At 48.2% G+C, this 17470-nt stretch overlaps 1 protein-coding gene across 3 annotated transcripts in view; it reads right to left on the reverse strand.

The window, feature by feature from the left end:
* SIM1 (SIM bHLH transcription factor 1) overlaps positions 1-17470 on the reverse strand; it is a 54361-nt gene that overhangs the window by 17509 nt on the left and 19382 nt on the right. For 2 of the 3 annotated variants that reach the window (XM_053381537.1, XM_053381536.1), the window contains 7 exons: positions 13237-13319; positions 11783-11872; positions 9999-10107; positions 9810-9895; positions 5804-6003; positions 5584-5690; positions 2072-2219 (listed from right to left, as the gene is read on the reverse strand). In XM_053381537.1, coding sequence (XP_053237512.1) covers positions 2072-2219; positions 5584-5690; positions 5804-6003; positions 9810-9895; positions 9999-10107; positions 11783-11872; positions 13237-13319 — 823 coding nt within the window. Of the gene's footprint in view, positions 1-2071; positions 2220-5583; positions 5691-5803; positions 6004-9809; positions 9896-9998; positions 10108-11782; positions 11873-13236; positions 13350-17470 lie in introns of all 3 variants that reach the window. The other variant, XM_053381538.1, reaches the window with a different exon arrangement.

Below are 17470 nucleotides of genomic sequence, written 5' to 3' on the forward strand. Positions count from 1 at the left end.
AGTGACAACATTATTAGCAACAAAAGAAGCACCTGAACTTTCTCAATTAGCAAGCCTGTGGGCTGGGGATACACAATCCAAATCAAGCAATCTAAAATAATTACCACACCTAGATTCTCTAAGTATTCAGAATTAGCAAGGCAGACTGGAACCAATACCTAAGGCAGCACAAGGAAGGAAAATAGTGGGGAGAGGGTGTAAAAAGGAGTGGGCAAAACATTCACTGTCCCACAAATTTTTACAGAAATGTTATTGTTCAGATTCCTTATGGTCAAAGCATGTTGTTGAGACAAAAAGAAGTGCTGAGCAATGGGTGCACCTTGGGGCATAGGCTGACCAGAGGGAAAATGGAGGGAAAGTGCTCCCTTCCACACACAGTCAGTTCCCTGCTCCCCATTGGTAGACCCCTATGGTCACTTGAAGGAAAGGTGCTTTTCACAGGCTCTCCCTCCCCTATAAATATACTTTCCCTCTTCTCTGCCCCCCTCAAATACTGTTCCCCTCATCTGGATCCATATCTATCGATTGTGCTGCAATGCCACCAACTTCCTTAAATTTAATACAATGGTACCAAAAGGGCTGCTTTTACTGGATTTCTATGCTGGCTTCCTGTCTCTTGCATTACCAGCTTGTCTCTCTGGCTACACCCTCACCACACATCTAAAGCACATGGCTTCCCCCAAGAATCTTAAGTTCATTAAGGGTGCTGGGAATTGTAGCTCTGTGAAGCTCAAAATATTGTTCCCCAGATTCTTTGGGGGAAAGCAGTGTGCTTTGAATATATGGTCTCTCTCACTCTCTTCATTGAAAGCACATGACTTGGGTTGGCCTAATATAGGTATTCTTGCTCTAATATGGACCTTGGCTACTTTTACCTTTTTGTAACATAAAAACATCACACAAGTGAGCCAAATCACATAGTACTTTCTATGACACCTTGCATAAAAGCAAACCTAGACATGCCTGTTCAGAAGTGAGTCCCATTGAGAGCAATGGGACTTTATTGACAGGTAAGCCAGTACAGCCAGAAATAAATTACAGATGGTGGGAGAGAATCTGCCCTTAACTACCCTTTAACAACTCTACTCCTGAAAACAGAAAGCAACTAAGTCTGCACTCCTGTATGAGTGTTTATCTATTGAACCCAGTGGGATGTACTTATGAGTTAATATACCTAGGGATTGCTCTGTGCACTGCATTAAGAGGTAACAAATTCACATGGGAGTCACCTTGCGTATGCTGTCTAATACCATCCATGTAGACCTCTACCTCTGGCAGTGCCTAAATATTAACAATGATGGGATAAAGAGTGAGGGCAAAAGTCAACATTTTCATTACTCTTCCTCCCCCTTTCCCCCCTATATTTTATTAGTTTGCTAACTGAACCCCTTCTGGTCACCCCACCTAGTTCCATGCAAGTCTCCATCCCTTTGAACAAGAAAGAAATCATGGGGCTTTGATAGAGACTCTGGATAAAATTAAGAACTTCAAACTCCCAGGTTCCCCCCCCTTTTTGGGAGCAAAAGAAAAACAGATGTCCTGTTTGTTAAGTATAAATAACTCCGTACGTTGAAACCTTTCTTTTACGCTGCATTAAACTTTATTTAATGCAGGGTGCCCCCTTCAACTGTAAAAAGGCGGAGAAGGAGCAAACTCAAGGGGTGACAAAGCCCTAAATCTTGTTCTTTCCCCTCTAGGGAAACAGAAGAAGACAGAAGGGGAAAGCTTTCAGGCAGATGAAAGAACTTTGTGGATTCCTACCAAGCTCGTGGAGAAGGATGGGCCTTGTCAACTCAAGCCCTGGGCCAAAGAGAGTTTTCTTGGCAGGACTGAAATATTTGCCTTTTTTTATGACCCCCACTTAAAGCACTTCCATGACAGGCAAAATAAAAAGAAGAGCACCTTTGATGCAATCCATCAAGCACTTATTTTTCTCCAACAGCCCTTCTCCAAGGCTCATGGGACTGGCGCATTAACAAAACTTTGGTGTGCAATACCCCAATGTTCATGTGAGTTTACACAGGCACTCTGCTGGGGAGTAACAAGAAACCTCTTGAGATTTAGTACTTACGTGAGCACGTAATTGACGCTGACGATGCAATGAGGCCGTGAAGATCGGCTGTTGTGGACAATGGTGGCATAGCTCTGCACCCAGACCCAGCCGCCTTGCTTGGCCAAGAAGCGGTAGTATTTTGTGGTAACTTGACCTTTCACTAGCACTGAAAAAGAAATAGAAGGGCTGGTTTATTTAATGAGCAGTTACTCCATTTCTGTTTTACCTTCAAAGAGGAACTCTAACAAATCTCTACAAGGGCTCCATTTTCTTTATTATATTTCAGCAATTTAACTTGTGCTCTGCTTTTTAGAAAGCTCTGGGCAACTGGGTGGTCTCTTATCCAGAACTACTTCCCTTTAGCTTCAACAAGGTTGAATAGCGTTGAGTGGGACCAATTAGAAGTGAACTCGGAGAGATGTTGTCGGTGTTCTCAGCAAAGAAATAGAATGTGGTTTTACCAGTCCTCTATATTCGTGTTGATGTACATTAAGGTCATTGGACACATTATGTCTTTTCAAGAGTGGCACCTCTCCAGACCACCACATCGACTTACACTGTGGTCCTCCATAAGTTGTTGGACTCAACCTCCCATCAGCCCCAGCCAGCATGGCCAAGGATGGTGGGAGTTGTGGTCCTCCACCTATTTTGAAAGAAGCCGCACTTCCCATTACAATTCTGACCAAAGTGGTGGCAGATGGTAGAAACGTAATGCTCTACTGTAAGGGCATGGCAACTCAAAAGCACAATCAATCATTAACAGCAAAAGTCAGTCTACTTCCCAGCCAGGGTGTCAATCAAATTTAAAATGAGTCTCTGGCATGTGATTATTATGTTACAGGAGTTCACAAGTGTCAGCAGTTAGATTAAAAGGCATTCTTATGGTCTCTGGTGAAAATGCCTTTTCCTGGCAGTCATGAGAGAGACTAAAGGCTTTGTAGTGTCTACACTACTAAAGAGTTCAGCTGTCATGACCTCCTTCTCTGTCAAACATCAACATAGCAATTCTGAAAGCAGACTGAGCTACAGTTCTATACACACTTACCTGGGAGTAAGACCCACTGAACTTAATGGGAATTACTTCTGAGCAGTCATAAAAGATTGTACTAAGCTTCCTAGCTATGAATTACCAAACTTTAATTAACAAATTTTACATTGTCTTTGTAATGCAGATATTGAGAGCTCACCCTTGTCCCAAATTTTGTTAAATACCGTATATTAGAATTTAGACTGAACACTCAAAATCTGAGACTGAAAGGGGCTCAAAATTAACAAAATATTTTGCAAGCCTGCCTTTACCATGTTTACTTAAATGTCTCATTGTTTTCAGCGGCGCTTTCAAGTCAGTGCATGCAGAATGGCAACAATTAAAAGTGCAACACACATTTAAAGCTATAGACTTATAGATTTAATTAGGATGGATCCCAAAAGCTGTGGACCACAAATCAAAACAACCTGGGTTAATTGGATTTAAGACTTATGTTGCATTCATATGGCCAGAGGTAATAGAATACATCAGACCTCCTCAGAGAGGATGATCCCCTATCAGATCTTTAATCCCCTAACACTGCAGTGCAGGGCAGCTCAGGAGCATGCCACTGGAAGATCTAGAAGGTTCTAATGCTGTACCAGCCACACCCCTGCCACCCCTGCTACAACAAGCCCAAGATAAATTTATGTCCACTGAACTGTCATAAACCAATCCCCTTTCATCACCTCTCCCAAACTGGGAGTTGTGTGTGTCTAGAAAAGGGCATAGGATCGCACCATTAAACTGCATTCTGTGCCCACTTACCTGGGAGAAAACCTCACTGAACTCAGTTGGATTCCCTTCTTTGTGGAAACGTGTAGGGTTGTGCTGTTAGAGTGACACAAAACCCAAGTCCTTCCTGTGCAGTGTCTCTAACTTAAGAACAATTTCGCAATCACTTCTATTTAGATTAAAGTCTGCAGTAGCAGCTAGGGCTAACCCTTTGTGTGTTTTGGAAAGACATAACCCACCTTTAACAGTACCCACTTTCCCCAGCAGGGAGATGTAGTTACAGAATACCTTTCGCCAGCTGAATTTCTGTCTCTATCACAATTGCAGTATGTATTACAGTTACAAGCACAGAGCTAGGAAAGAGCAAAGCAAGCAGCAAGCCGGTTTAAGCAGTGATGAGGATCTGCTCTGGAAAAGTGCATTCCAAGCCACTAACATCAGATGATTCTTTGAAGCCCTGCCCTAAATTAAAACGAACCTTATAGGATTCACACCCTTGTAAATATAATTAGAATCAGGGACCAACACACCAAAAGAGAGAACCCAAAATTAAAGGTTGGCAAGGAGGTAGTATGGATTTCCCATAAAAATCACTTAACAAAAATTTAAAAAATTGTAATTGATTTGAAGACCAAACCCAAAGTGTTCTTCTGTTAAGAAGTTGCATTCCCACTCATACCAGGCTTGAGAGGCGATTTCTCACAGCCCTTTCTCAAACCATGTCATTTATTCAAGCCAAATCTATTCCATCACCCACCATTAACACATCATAAAGCAGTTCAGCAGAAGGCATGAGGGAAGTGCATATCCTTTGTTGCTTTCTAAAAATAAACCCAGAGGGGTGGAGTTGGGTCTCTTATTACCTTAATAGGCCTGAGATTATTTTGGAGTTAAGTAATGACATGGGAAAACTCATCTACACATCCCCCCCTCCTACACAAAAGTCAAGTTGATTATCCATGAAGCACATCTATTCCTTTAGCTTGCGGTATAATCAAGCACTTTCGTTTTTGCCATAGTGGGGGGTGACCAACGCAAAAGAGGACCAGGGCCCCTGTGCCTTACCATCACAGTGCAGGAGAGGGGCTTTCAACAGGTATGGTTTGCAAGGCAGACTCCCCAATTTCTGCAAGATGATGACAAGGTGCAGGAACCGTGGTCCTCTTGGACTCAGCTGGAATCTCAACCCCTAATCCCAAATACATCATCCCTTCAAACTATGAAAGAAAAGATATCCTTTTGTCAAGTGGAGTGCAAACTGTCCCATTGTGTGCTTAAGGCAGGCATAGGCAAACTCGACCCTCCAGATGTTTTGGAACTACAACTCCCATCATCCCTGACCACTGGTCCTGTTAGCTAGGGGTGATGGAAGTTGTAGTCCCAAGACATCTGGAGGGCCAAGTTTGCCTATGCCTGGCTTATGGTTAAAGGGCTGCGGTGGAGACAAATTTGCTTTGTGTTGGAGACTTTTCCTCCCTGAGGTCTTATTTCAATGGAATGGTGCTTTGGGGAAATGTTTCAATCGTGCTGCCTACTCTTTCTTTCTCCCGGCTCCCAGCAGCTACCGCAATCCTATGCATGCTTGTCCCCATGAACGCAGCACGACTTCCATCAAGCTTGATTAGGATCGCACGCAGCTACGTGGAAAATGCCCAAGTAAGACAGCCCACCAGCCAGCCCACTGTGACTTGGGAGTAAGGCCCAGGGAACTCAGCGCGACCTGCCTAGGCGAGGGGCTTCAAGCGTGCTAAGAGGAGAGGCTCCTTACGCAGGTGATGAGCGCAGCGCAAATGGAAAGTGTCGCAGCCGTGGACGTGGTGGTAAAGCGTCTTCTCGATCAGGTCCTGAGGCTCGTAACCGGTCAGCTCGGCTACCCTGCCAGGAAAGAGAGAGACACAGAGAAAGAGAGAGAAAGCCGGTCGGTTGCTTTGATTTGGCACGTCGGTGCTGTTAGGGCGAGGGGAGAGGAAGCCCCGACGCCGACCTACCGGGAATCGAGGAAAATGAGCTTCATATCCAGGCTGGCCCGGAACATGAACATATTGCTGTGCAGCTTGATCTCCGTCACGGCGCTGGGGGGCAGGGAATGGCCGACCGCCACCAGGCCGACGTTTTGGTAGCAGCCGTCGAAGGGAGACATGTCCAGGCTGTACTGGCGGATCTTCAGGTAGCCGCTGCAGTGAATGACCTGTTGGGGAGACACAGAGATCCGCTCAAGTCGAGAGGGCTGTTCCGGTTGCCCTTCGTGGTCAGCGATCTGCGAAACAGCTCGCGCCCAAACAGAAAACTCTCTGGGACGGAGACTGTCAAACAGTAAACCCGCGAAAGAGGGAGTGTGGGAGCCCCACTCGACACCACGGATGTGCCTCAATGTAGTAAACGCGCAGAGGATCGCGCGGCTGGTCTCCCCTCCCCTCCTTTTCGGTCCCTGTTAATCGTCTGGTTGGGACTACAGCGCCAAGGGTTGATTTTGCGCGCCTGAAGGGGCCACGGCGGCCAGGCAGGACTTTATCAGTTTACAACCGATGCTTCTCAGGGAAATAAGCTTGCACGCTCTCTTGTGTCTATTTGCAGGCCGCTTTTCCGGGTCCCCATTTAGTTGGTCGTAAGGAGCGTGCCAGCCTCCGAATGATCTTTTCTTTCTTCTTCTGGATCAACGCGCTACTCCCTCTCAGTCATCCGAATGAAACCAGGTGACGTTCACCTGCCACTCATCTTCCTCTGTGGTCAAGTGGGGTGCCTGCATCCTCCAACCAACCCGCAATTACGAGGCTTATTATCTACACCTATTGACTCTCAGCAGAACGTGAGAACAGTGTAAACTTAAATGTATTGCGTTTGAGGTCTGTGCAGGGCGATTCCCCCCCCCCTTTAATTGCCTCTGGCGAGAGGTCAATATTCATAGGATTGGGGTGCGCGCTTTCACGTGTTTCCGAGGAAGTGAATTCGTTCACTGGGGCTCACTCCCAGATAAATGTGGATAGGATTAAAGCCGTGGGCTGCAGTCCTATGCCCACTTACCTGGGTGTAAGCTCCACCAAACTCAGTGGGACTTAGTTCTGAGTAGACAGACGCACTGTTGACTCTCTCTCACCCAACTTGGTCACGTGGTTTATTTGCGATGACAAAATCTATTACTACATCTCTCTGCGTGTGCCCGATATAGATCGACTGGCAAAACACTTGGAATTACTGGAGAGTCAGTAGGACGGAGACTCAGGGCGATTGCTTGGCAGCCTCCCTTTGGGTTACGTGGGCTACCTTGCAGCCGGAGGGGCGGTTAGTTCTCAAGCCTCTCAAGAAAGGCGTCCTCGACAGAATTAGGCACAGTCCGGAAGCAAGTAAAATATCGGAAAACAGGCCTTTCCTCCTTCGGAAACTACGCAATTATTCACACAACTAAATTCCCCGCAGTCGAATATTATGCACGTGATTTAGTGCTCAACAGACTTGCCCCAAACTAAGTTAAGCCCCGAAATTAAAGGAGTTTTCTTCCAGAAAACACAAGGCTCTTGGAAAACACTGCAATAGCAATCCTAACCATGCCTACTCAGAAGTAAATCCTATTGAATTCAGTGGGGGTTACTCTCAGGAGTGAATATTGCAGCTCAACAAGGTAAGCTGCTGCGTTATGACAGGCGGGCACTCTGAGGTCTCTTAAAGCGCCTTCCTAGGGGGTTAAACCACAGAGCCTAGGGCTTGCCGATCAGAAGGTCAGCGGTTCGAATCCCCACAATGGGGTAAGCTCCCGTTGCTCGGTCCCTGCTCCTGCCAACCTAGCAGTTTGAAAGCACCTCAAAGTGCAAGTAGATAAATAGGTACCGCTCCGGCAGGAAGGTAAACAGCGTTTCTGTGCGCTGCTCTGGTTCGCCAGAAGTGGCTTAGTCATGCTGGCCACATGATCCAGAAGCTGTACGCCGGCTCCCTCGGCCAGTAAAGCGAGATGAGCACTGCAACCCCAGAGTCGGCCACGACTGGACCTCATGGTCAGGGGTCCCTTTACCTTTTTGGCATATCTACTTGGGGGAAAGTTCACTGGGATTTGTTCCTAGAAAGCCGTGTATATGATTGCAGACTTCAGCAAGCCAACACAAAAAAGTCTGTAGGAGAGCAGGGAGGAAGCGCCACCACTGATGTCACCGGAGGGGCGATGGCGTCATCTCCTAGGACGCTGTTGGCCAACCCTCTGTCTGTAAAATAAGCTTTCTTTAGAGAGAAACCCATCCACTAAGCAGAGGAAGAGAGAGGTGACATCAGCATATGGGGCTAAAGGGTAAACTGGCACCTTTTTTGTTGGAAAATTCCAAAGCCCCTTTTTTGTGGTCAACCAAAACGTTAAGCCATCGTGAGCAAGCGGTGGAGTCCTCCTGAACTCTTCCTGAGGCTGAATTTTAAAAAGCTGGCATGGTAACTGAAGCCATAATGTCCTCATTGGTCAACTGGGGTATGGCTATGGGGAGTTATCATGAAGTGCGCCTGCACTTCAGAAGGTATCACTTTGCCACTGAAAGTATGTAAGGTAAAGGTAAAAGGTAAAGGACCCCTGCACAGTTAAGTCCAGTCAAAGGTGACTTTGGGTTGCAGCGCTCATCTCGCTTTCAGGCCGAGGGAGCTGACGTTTGTCCACAGTCATCTTTCTGGGTCATGTAGCCAGCATGACTAAACCACTTCTAATGATGGAAGTCAGAGCGCACCGAAACACCATTTACCTTCCTGCTGCAGTGGTACCTATTTATCTACTTGCACAGGCATGCTTTCAAACTGCTAGCAGGAGCTGGGGCAGAGCAACGGGAGCTCACCCCGTTGCCTGGATTCAAACAATATCAGCAAGCCCAAGAGGCTCAGTGGTTTAGACCTGAAGCAAGCCAACAACCAGATCCTAAATATGTTTACTCTGAAATGCCTTCCACTGACAGCACTAGCCTGGACTTTGGCAACTTAGTTGGGAGTAAGTGCCATTGACCTCACTGGAGCTTAAAGGTAAAGCGACCCCTGACCATTAGGTCCAGTCGTGACTGACTCTGGGGTTGCGGCGCTCATCTTGCTTTATTGGCCGAGGGAGCCAGCGTACAGCTTCTGGGTCATGTGGCCAGCATGACTAAGCTGCTTCTGGCAAACCAGAGCAGCGCATGGAAACGCCATTTACCTTCCCACTGGAGCAGTACCAATTTATCTACTTGCACTTTGAGGTGCTTTTGAACTGCTAGGTTGGCAGGAGCAGGAACCGAGCAGTGGGAGCTCACCCCGTCGCAGGGATTCGAACCGCCGACCTTCTGATCGGCAAGTCCTAGGCTCTGTGGTTTAACCCACAGCGCCACCCGTGTCCCTACAGCCCCCCAAAATCTCCAGGCCCAGAACACTTACAGTGAGAGCCTATGTGCATTTACTTGGAAGTAAATTCCAACCACTGACCTCCAAGGGACTTAGTCTATAGTAAGCTGGTCAGCATAACTACATAAGAAGAGCCTGCTGGATCAGGCCGGTGACCCATCTGGTCCAGCATCCAGTTCTCACTAGGTGCCTGTGGGAAACTTGCAAGCAGGGCCCGCGCACAAGAGCACTCTCCCCTTCTGCCGTTTCTAGCCTTATTTTCTCTATGCAGAGGATTTGCACAGACTTTAAGTCTTACCGAAAGCAATTACTGGGATTTTGAGGGTCTTACTCCCAAATATGCAGAGGATTGCTGGCTCACGGAATAATCCTATGCCTGTTTACTCAGAGGTGAGTCCCGCTGCGTGGGGCTTTCTCCCAAACAAGTACGCAAGGAATCTCAGCCTTCACTGGGATCAAGTCCCAGGGAAACGGGTGGGACTGGCTGCCAAGTAAATGCGCTTCAAATCGAGGTGGAAACATGCAGCGCTACACAGCTCCAACTGGTCCCGATTACTCTATTCCTATCAGTGAAGGTTTCAAAGCACCCTTGTCTTTGTACTCAAGTCCGGGCGCAAACAGTTCTTCGCTCTGCCGCTAGTTGGCGCTCGTAAGCCCACCTACCTTGTAGCCTCCGCAAGTCAGCCCGGCGTTCCTCTTGGCCAAGACGCATTTCATCCTTAGGAAGAAGGAGCGCTCGATCTCGTACTCTAGTAAACAAGGGGGCACAATGCGCATGTCAGGGAAGAGGTTGCTCTCTGCCGCCGGCCACTGCCTTCCTTCCCACCCGCTGCTTTACTCGGTGAACTTTACCCTGAACGAAATGGGAATGGTACGGCTGGTGGGCCGTGAGGACGGCGGTCATCTCGTCGTGGTCGGCTGGGTGGATGTACTCGTAAATGCTGTTGCCTGTCAGCTCAACCTGCAAGAGGGAGTCATCGGGGGCAGGGGAAAGAAAACAAGAGAATTGTAGAGTTGGAAGGAACCCAATGGGTCATTTAGTGTTCAACCCCCTGCTATATCTTTCTTTCCCTCGATGACGACGCAACGTGTCCCCATTCTATGCCCAGGGTGATCTCAGCCACCTTCAGCCCATTAAGCCACTCGACGGAATTGAGCCTCTTCTCTCTTCGGGTTCTGGTCTGGAATCTGAAGCACCCACGAAGGACGTCAATTCACACCATGAAAAGGAACAAGGCTCCTTCAAATTAGATGGACAGTTCAGGTTCAGTTGCAAAATGGCATCTGCACCAAGCAATTGGATACCTTAAACCAATAATGGGGTGGTCCTGTCCAGAAGTTGTTGGACTCCAGTTCCCATCAGCCCCAACCAGCATGGCCATTGGACAGGGATGATGGGAGCTGGAGTTCAGCAACTCTTGGGCGGCCACAGATTCCACATCCAGTCTTGGACCTAAGGCTGAGCACACCCCCACTGAAGGAAAACTTATTTCTGAGTAAACATGCACAAGACTGGCAGCAGGTAAGAGGCATGGTTGCCAATCTTCAGCAGGTTTGCTGTGCCTTTAAATGTGACTAGAAATTCAACAGGTGAAGCTTTGCCTGAGCTGTAAAGGGAAATATTGTTAATTGAATGTATATCCCACTCTTTCTCTTGAAGGAGCCCAGGATGCAAGATGGGTCAACGCTTCACCTCCTTGTCATCACAGGATGACACAGGAGCTCAGCCAATCTTCTGGACAGAGATTTCTGGAATTGTACTATGGGCGTGCCAGCATAGCATTAGCATAGCATGGGGGGCCACAAGAGCAGTTGCCCCAGGCACAAAATTGTTAAGAATGTAAAATTTCAACACCCAGTGCTGCCTCAGTATAGTTGCATGCTTCTTCTGCTAGGCTCCACTGGCAACGGCTTCTCCATGTGAACCAGGAGGTGACTTCTCCAGACGACTGAACAACTCTTCTTATCTCTGTGGCTGCAAACTCCTGGACACTGTTAAACAGTTGAATGTGCATGCGTACTCCATCCATTTCCCTCCCACCCACCCCTCCTCATGGCCCTGGGTGCTGGCAACCCACACTATGCCACTGAGTGCCAGCATGCCCCAGGTCTATTCAATTAAACACTATGTGAGTGTTTAATGGAATGGACTTCCAGCACAACGGAAATGTCTGCTAAGCTCCAGTCCTGTTCATGTTCCTCTGCAGCAAAGTGCCACTGAACCCAGTGAGGCTTCCCAAAAAGTACATCACCCTGAGATCTGTGGATGAAGGGTGGTATACAAATTTAATTAATAAGTACATTTAGGATCAGGCTGTTAGGACTGCACTGAAGTCATCGTCAATGGAACTTGAAAGCACCACCCTGTGCATGTTTACTCAGAAGTACATCTTACTGAGTTTGAAAGGATGTGCTTAAAAAACACTCCTCCAAATGAATGGGACTGACTAGTAAATGGGGCTAGGATTTGCACAAGCAAACAGGCTTGGCTTCACCTGCCTTGCTCGCCAAAAGCAGTGGAGGTGAAGTGTTCAGGTCTTGCATGTGAGGTTCCTGGCCTTGAACGTTGCTCATCAAACTGGCTCCCCCTCCCTCTTTGCCTGGATCCTGTGCATGCCTGCACATTCATAGCATACCTGCGACAAACCCAAATGAACAGAGGCGGTTTCGGAGATGTACATGATCTTGCCATCCGGAGCTACCACAAATATGAAACCGTCCAAAGTCTGCAAGGAAAGGGGCAGAAAAGAGCTGTGTGTCAAGTCTGGTTTATGAGATGTTGGTCCTCGCCAACCCTTCTTTGCTCTCTCCTCCAGGCCTTAACAAGTGAGGAGTGAGGAGCAGCCTCGACTTTCAGGCTGCAATCCTTATACACACTTACCTGGGAGTAAGTACCACTGAACTCAGTGGGGCTTACCTGTGAATAGAAATGTATAGGATTGCACTGTCAGAGACAAAAATGGTTTGATAATGAGTGTGAAATACAAAAGACAGGCCTTCATTCAATTGCCATCACAGTTAAAAATCTGATCCTAAATCCACAATCATCCTTGTCCCCAGGGAATCCTTTTCCTGTATTTAGGCTGATGGGATTTGCATGGGGAGAAAGTGGACAAGGAGAAGAACCAAATTTCCTAGACTGTCTTTCTGACCCAACTGTGTAGACTGTATACCTTCCTTCTGATGTGATACTCTCAGAGTTGCTGACCTCACTTCCCACTTCCTCCTCCTTCTTGGTCCCACCTTGGGAGGAGGAGACACCTTTAGTTTCTCTCTCTCTCCCTTAAAGGGGTCTCTCATCTCCAAGCTCTCTTTCAGAGAATCTCCCATTAACCAACAGTTCACAGGACTCTTTGGGGAATATATAGCAGTAGATATCTGACTTCAGCTTGTAGTGTAGATATAAACCCACTCCCTTTTTCAGAACCCTCAGCGGAATTGAAACTATCCCACTGATTTTAAATGGAGTCAGAATCAGTACCGGTGCTTATCTCAGTCGTGCATTGATTCAAACATTGCTGACGTTGCCCTTACCCGTATTACTATTCTGGACGACATGGTTTTGAATTATATAAAAACACATAATGATCATTAACAACCTTCCAGTATCTCCGGAGATCATATGAGACAGATTATTTGCCTTGCCCCTTTAAACCACGATTGTCTTCTCGGAAAGTGTCCAGAATCCCAGGCGGAAGGGCCTTTTCTGTCACCAGCTCCCTGGCACTATTAAACTGGCAACGACAGGGGCCGAAATGTGACCCCGCCCTCCAGCAAATCCTGAAACAGACTTGCCATAGGCCCACCACTGAAGTCAACGGGACGTGTCCCCTTATTTATCAGGGAGAGAAAGAAAGGACATTTTACATGGCTGGGGCCCGACAGATCTGCAGGTCGCTCCCCAGGGGACCGTTTCGATCGCCTGCAAACCTTGAGTCTGGTTCAGGAACTCGTAGGAAAGAGCATCAAGCCCGTGTTTGTCTTCTTTCACGAGCCTTCTATAGCCTTTCTTCCCAGTCTGCCGCTATCTCGATTGGGTTGCCCGGGCTCTCCCTACAAAACCTTAAGGGGCTGCATTCCGGACTAGTACCTGCAAAAGGTGAGATCCCAGCTCGCGCCCAACGTTGTCCAGCGGGCTGGTTCGACTCGCGTGTCCCCAGGCTTCTCCAAGTCCTGTGGAGACATCGCCGCGTTATTCGAGATCTTCGGATGAAGGGCGGTATACAAATTTAAAAAATAATCGTAATAATAAAAGAGAGGCAGGGCACCAGGGTCCTAATGCCTGATCTGGCAATGAGCGGTATATATTAATTAAACAAGAATAATTATTCTGTGGTTTCTACCTGACAGTACAAGGGGAGATGGGGAGGGGTCACGAATAATGAAACTATAAAGATCTTTCCCCCCCCCCTCTACTTTCCAGCTCAGTTGCGCTTCCATTGACTGGACTTCAGACATTCCAACCAGAAACCACTTTCTTGAATGATAATTCGATTGAAATAAATGCTGGTTTATGTTTTTTCTGGATTAAATAGAACAACCTCTGCTCTGACTCATGGCCTAGAATGCTTTTGCTTCTCGAATCATTGAAATCCTACCAACTGGCTCTCTGGAAAAAATTCTTCCCATATTCACACATCCGTTTCACACACAACGAACCAATTTCTGGTACCCAGAAACTAGTTTTTCTGCCAGAAATGTGGGGAACAACTAAACCCATCCCCTTTGGAGGGCCCTGGAAAGAGAGAAATGCCGTGGAAACGAACATAACGCGGGTGCTCAGCTTAGCCACAACTATTCTGTTCAATGTTTAAAAAACATCAAACTGGGTGTGAACAAGCAGCAAGCTCCTGTAAACACACAAACCGTCGTGTGGCCATTCAGCTCTCCGAATAAAATAAAAGAATAAAAGCAAAAGCGGTTATTATAGTTAATAACTTCGTCGCGTCCTTTTTGCAGATTTCAAACTGAGGAAATTTTATTTGGGAGGCGAAGGGCTGCTCCCCAGCCACGAAGGAAGCCTTGAAATTTCCCCTCCTCTTCTCTGGGCTTTAGTCGTGTCTCTGGAAGGAACGTTATTCGGAGGGAAAGTCATGGGATCGACTTACAAATCCCAATTAAAACCGTGGGGCTGCATGACGTCTAAGAGCGTCTCCTCGTGAATTAATTCCACCACCTCCACCCCACTTTTCCTCCCCCCAATGGTCTCTTCCAGTCCCCCCTTGTCGGGAACTGTTCCCTCTAGTGGGAAGGAGACCGGCCTCCGCCTCAAGCGGCGGGAGAACCAGACAGATGATCCGAAAAGCCTCCTGGAACAACGCTTAAACGTCGCCTGCGTGTAGGAAAGGACATCAATGTGTATGTGAAATCGCGGGTTTTTTCTTTGTCTGCAAAGCCCTTGTTTCTGGCATTCCTCCTAATCTCCCCTCCCTCCACCTTGTTGTCTTTTTCTGACAATACTTCTGAAACGGCTACAGCTCCCGGTTTAAATTGAGACCATTGGATTGGACCCGCGGTACCAAGAACAGTTTATGCCAAACCAACTAGTGGTCACAATCATCAACAACCGCAAGCAGAACCTGTGCGCTGTGGATCCGGGGTGCTTTGCTAAACTAAGACACACCTGAGCTCGAAGTGCCACTGAAATTACTGAGAGATGCGGGTATCAAAGGGGGGGGAGGGGTCCAAGGGCGTGGTGGCTCAGCTGAGTTGTGGATCGCATACAACCCCGGACACGCCTCCTCTGTTGCTCATTCAGATTCTCTCGCGCCTGGATTCCAACGCACGTTTCCTTGCAAGTGCCCTCGATGCCGCCTCATCCCATTACACCCCCTAAGTGGGCTTAGAATGGAAAGCAAGCGGCCCAAGAGCCGCCTCTTGTTGTTGATGCAGCTAAATCCCGCTAACGATCGCGCCCGCGCTACGCAAACACCGGGCCTTCTTCGCGCAAGCCTTCGCCCTTCCCCTTTCTTCTCCTCCCCCCTCCGGCCCACTCTTCGGCCAGAGAGCCTCCCACGCGTTTCCAGGGACTCACTCGCGTTCACAATGAAAACTCGTGAAAGCGACCGAGCCTGAGGAAACGCGAGGGCATAAGCTGAGCTAGCTAACAATTGTGGCAGGCGCTCACATAAGATGGCAATTTATACGTTCAGTGCTTTAGCAGTGGTGCTGTTACACTGGAGAGGATCCGCTCCGGACTCAGACCTGTCTACAACTCAGTTAAACCAAAGAGCGCTTGAATCTAAGCCGATTGGCTGCACATTCAGAGCAATTCCTCTGTGAAGATTACTCCCAGGTAGACGTGCACAGCACAACCCTATCCACGTTGACTCCTGAGTCAGTCCCACTGTATCCAAATGGGACTCAATTCCCAGGAAAGTGTGCGTTGGATTTACGCCTTAGATCTATAATTTACACGCCCGTGATTTACACATGCACATATACATACGTCAGCGGACCATACATCCAGATCAGCGGGGTAAGCCGCCTAAAAACCTGAGCCGTGAAAATCAAGTCGTTTGGCCTTTATAGGTTCTTTTTGCTTTCACTCTCTCTGTCACTCTCTCTCTCACACACACGGTCCCCCAACTGGGATCAGTCAGCTCTTGTCATGTTTACTCAAAAGCAAGCCCAATCGAATTAAATGGAATTGACTCCCAAGTAAGTGGGATACAGCCGAAGTCCCTAGAGCCCAGCGATTATTCAAAGCTAAGCCCGAGGGCAATCGAAGTCGTATTTCACTTTGCCAAAAAGACCGAGGACGGTGCCAACGAAGGGGAAAGCGGACCTGGAGCCACCCCGTTCAGATTTTCCCGGAATCCACTCGGCCTCCTCGCCGGCCTAGCCTTGGACTCGCCAAATGGAACAGGACAGGCGAGTCCTCGCAGGAGTTCACCTGTAGCATATATAGGCTGCCTCTTCTATTCTAATAGCAACCATGACATGAAACTTCTAGCCACAGGAGCCAGACCCTAGGAATTTAGGTCCCTTCGCCCCCCCCAATAAAATATTTGAGGGGGAAGGCTCCTCCCGCAAGTTGATGGGCAGTGCAATTCACATAGTGTGCGTGTGCCGCGTCTTGTGATTACGTGGGGCGGGGCTTACCTCCCCCTCCCCCCAATATTTTATTCAGGTTGGCACCTCTGTTTCTAGCACAGGTCTTTCCAGCTCTATATGGTCCATAAGGACCGGCATCGACTGCCTACATCTTGACAGCAGTGTTTCCAGCGGTTCCTTTTGGAACCGTTCTGTTACAGTATTGTGATGGTTTTATTTGGTTTTAACATTGTGTTTTCTCTTGCTGTACCCAGCCCTGGGACGTCCAGGTGACGGGCAGGTAAGAAATGGTACCGATAAATAAAACCTGAAGCTTCCAGAGTGTGAACCCGGATTCTTCATCAGACTTTCCGGCGGAAGTCCGGGGCCCCACAGAGCGAGATGAGCAGGAGGATTCCCAAAACTGAGCCTGGTTGGCTCACCACATTTGATATGAGCAAAGCTGGAACCATTATGAAGTCAATCTTTAGGGGGGAGCATTAATTCCAGAGTCTAAAACGACCTAACTGAACTTTCTGCATGCTAATTGCGTCCTCCGATTCCTCTAATAGTGAACGCGCACAGGGGCATCGGACCCTCTGCGCAGGTCTTCTTGAATTCCGTAACAAGGTACGTGTCCAGCTCTTCTGTCTCCCGACTTCATGTCTGTTGGGACAAGCCTAATGGCTGGGGATCTCGCGCAGGTGGCCCAGGTGCGCAAGAAGGCAGGACGCCTGAACCTTTCGTAGTGGCTCAGAAGCGGAAAGGCTAGCAGGTGTGTGATTTACCAAGCCCTCCCGCTCTTGTCTTCTGCACAACTTTTAAATGTCTAGGAGCCGGGTGCTACACACACACACGCCCGCTTTGCCAACACCAAATATTGGGAGGACGAGATCCTAGCGGATTTCAGAGAACACTCCTTCCTAAATCCCACCTGGCCGCCTACACGTGGGAATCGTTCTTCGGGGAGTGGGAGCGACGACGGAAGTGGCTGTCAGGGAAGGCTCCAAGCTGATCCTTGCTCGGAAGTAAAGTTCAGCGTGGCTCAAGGAAGCTTCCTGAATCCCGCGGCGCCTAGGGTTACTGGATTGATGCGCATTTGGAAATGCCTGTTCTTGGATTCAGCGGCACTCCCTCCTGAGGGTTTCAGCCTGGAAGTCCAAATCCGTGCGTGTTTGCTTCCTTTAGAAGGGAGTCCCCTGTGTGCCTAAGTTGTTGGTTGGTTAAAAAAAAGGCTCGTCCGTCGAGGTTTGACTTTCTATGAAGGAGCCTCGAGAGTTTATGCGCTC

The sequence above is a fragment of the Podarcis raffonei genome, chromosome 3 (genome assembly GCF_027172205.1).
Source record: "Podarcis raffonei isolate rPodRaf1 chromosome 3, rPodRaf1.pri, whole genome shotgun sequence".
NCBI lineage: Eukaryota > Metazoa > Chordata > Lepidosauria > Squamata > Lacertidae > Podarcis > Podarcis raffonei.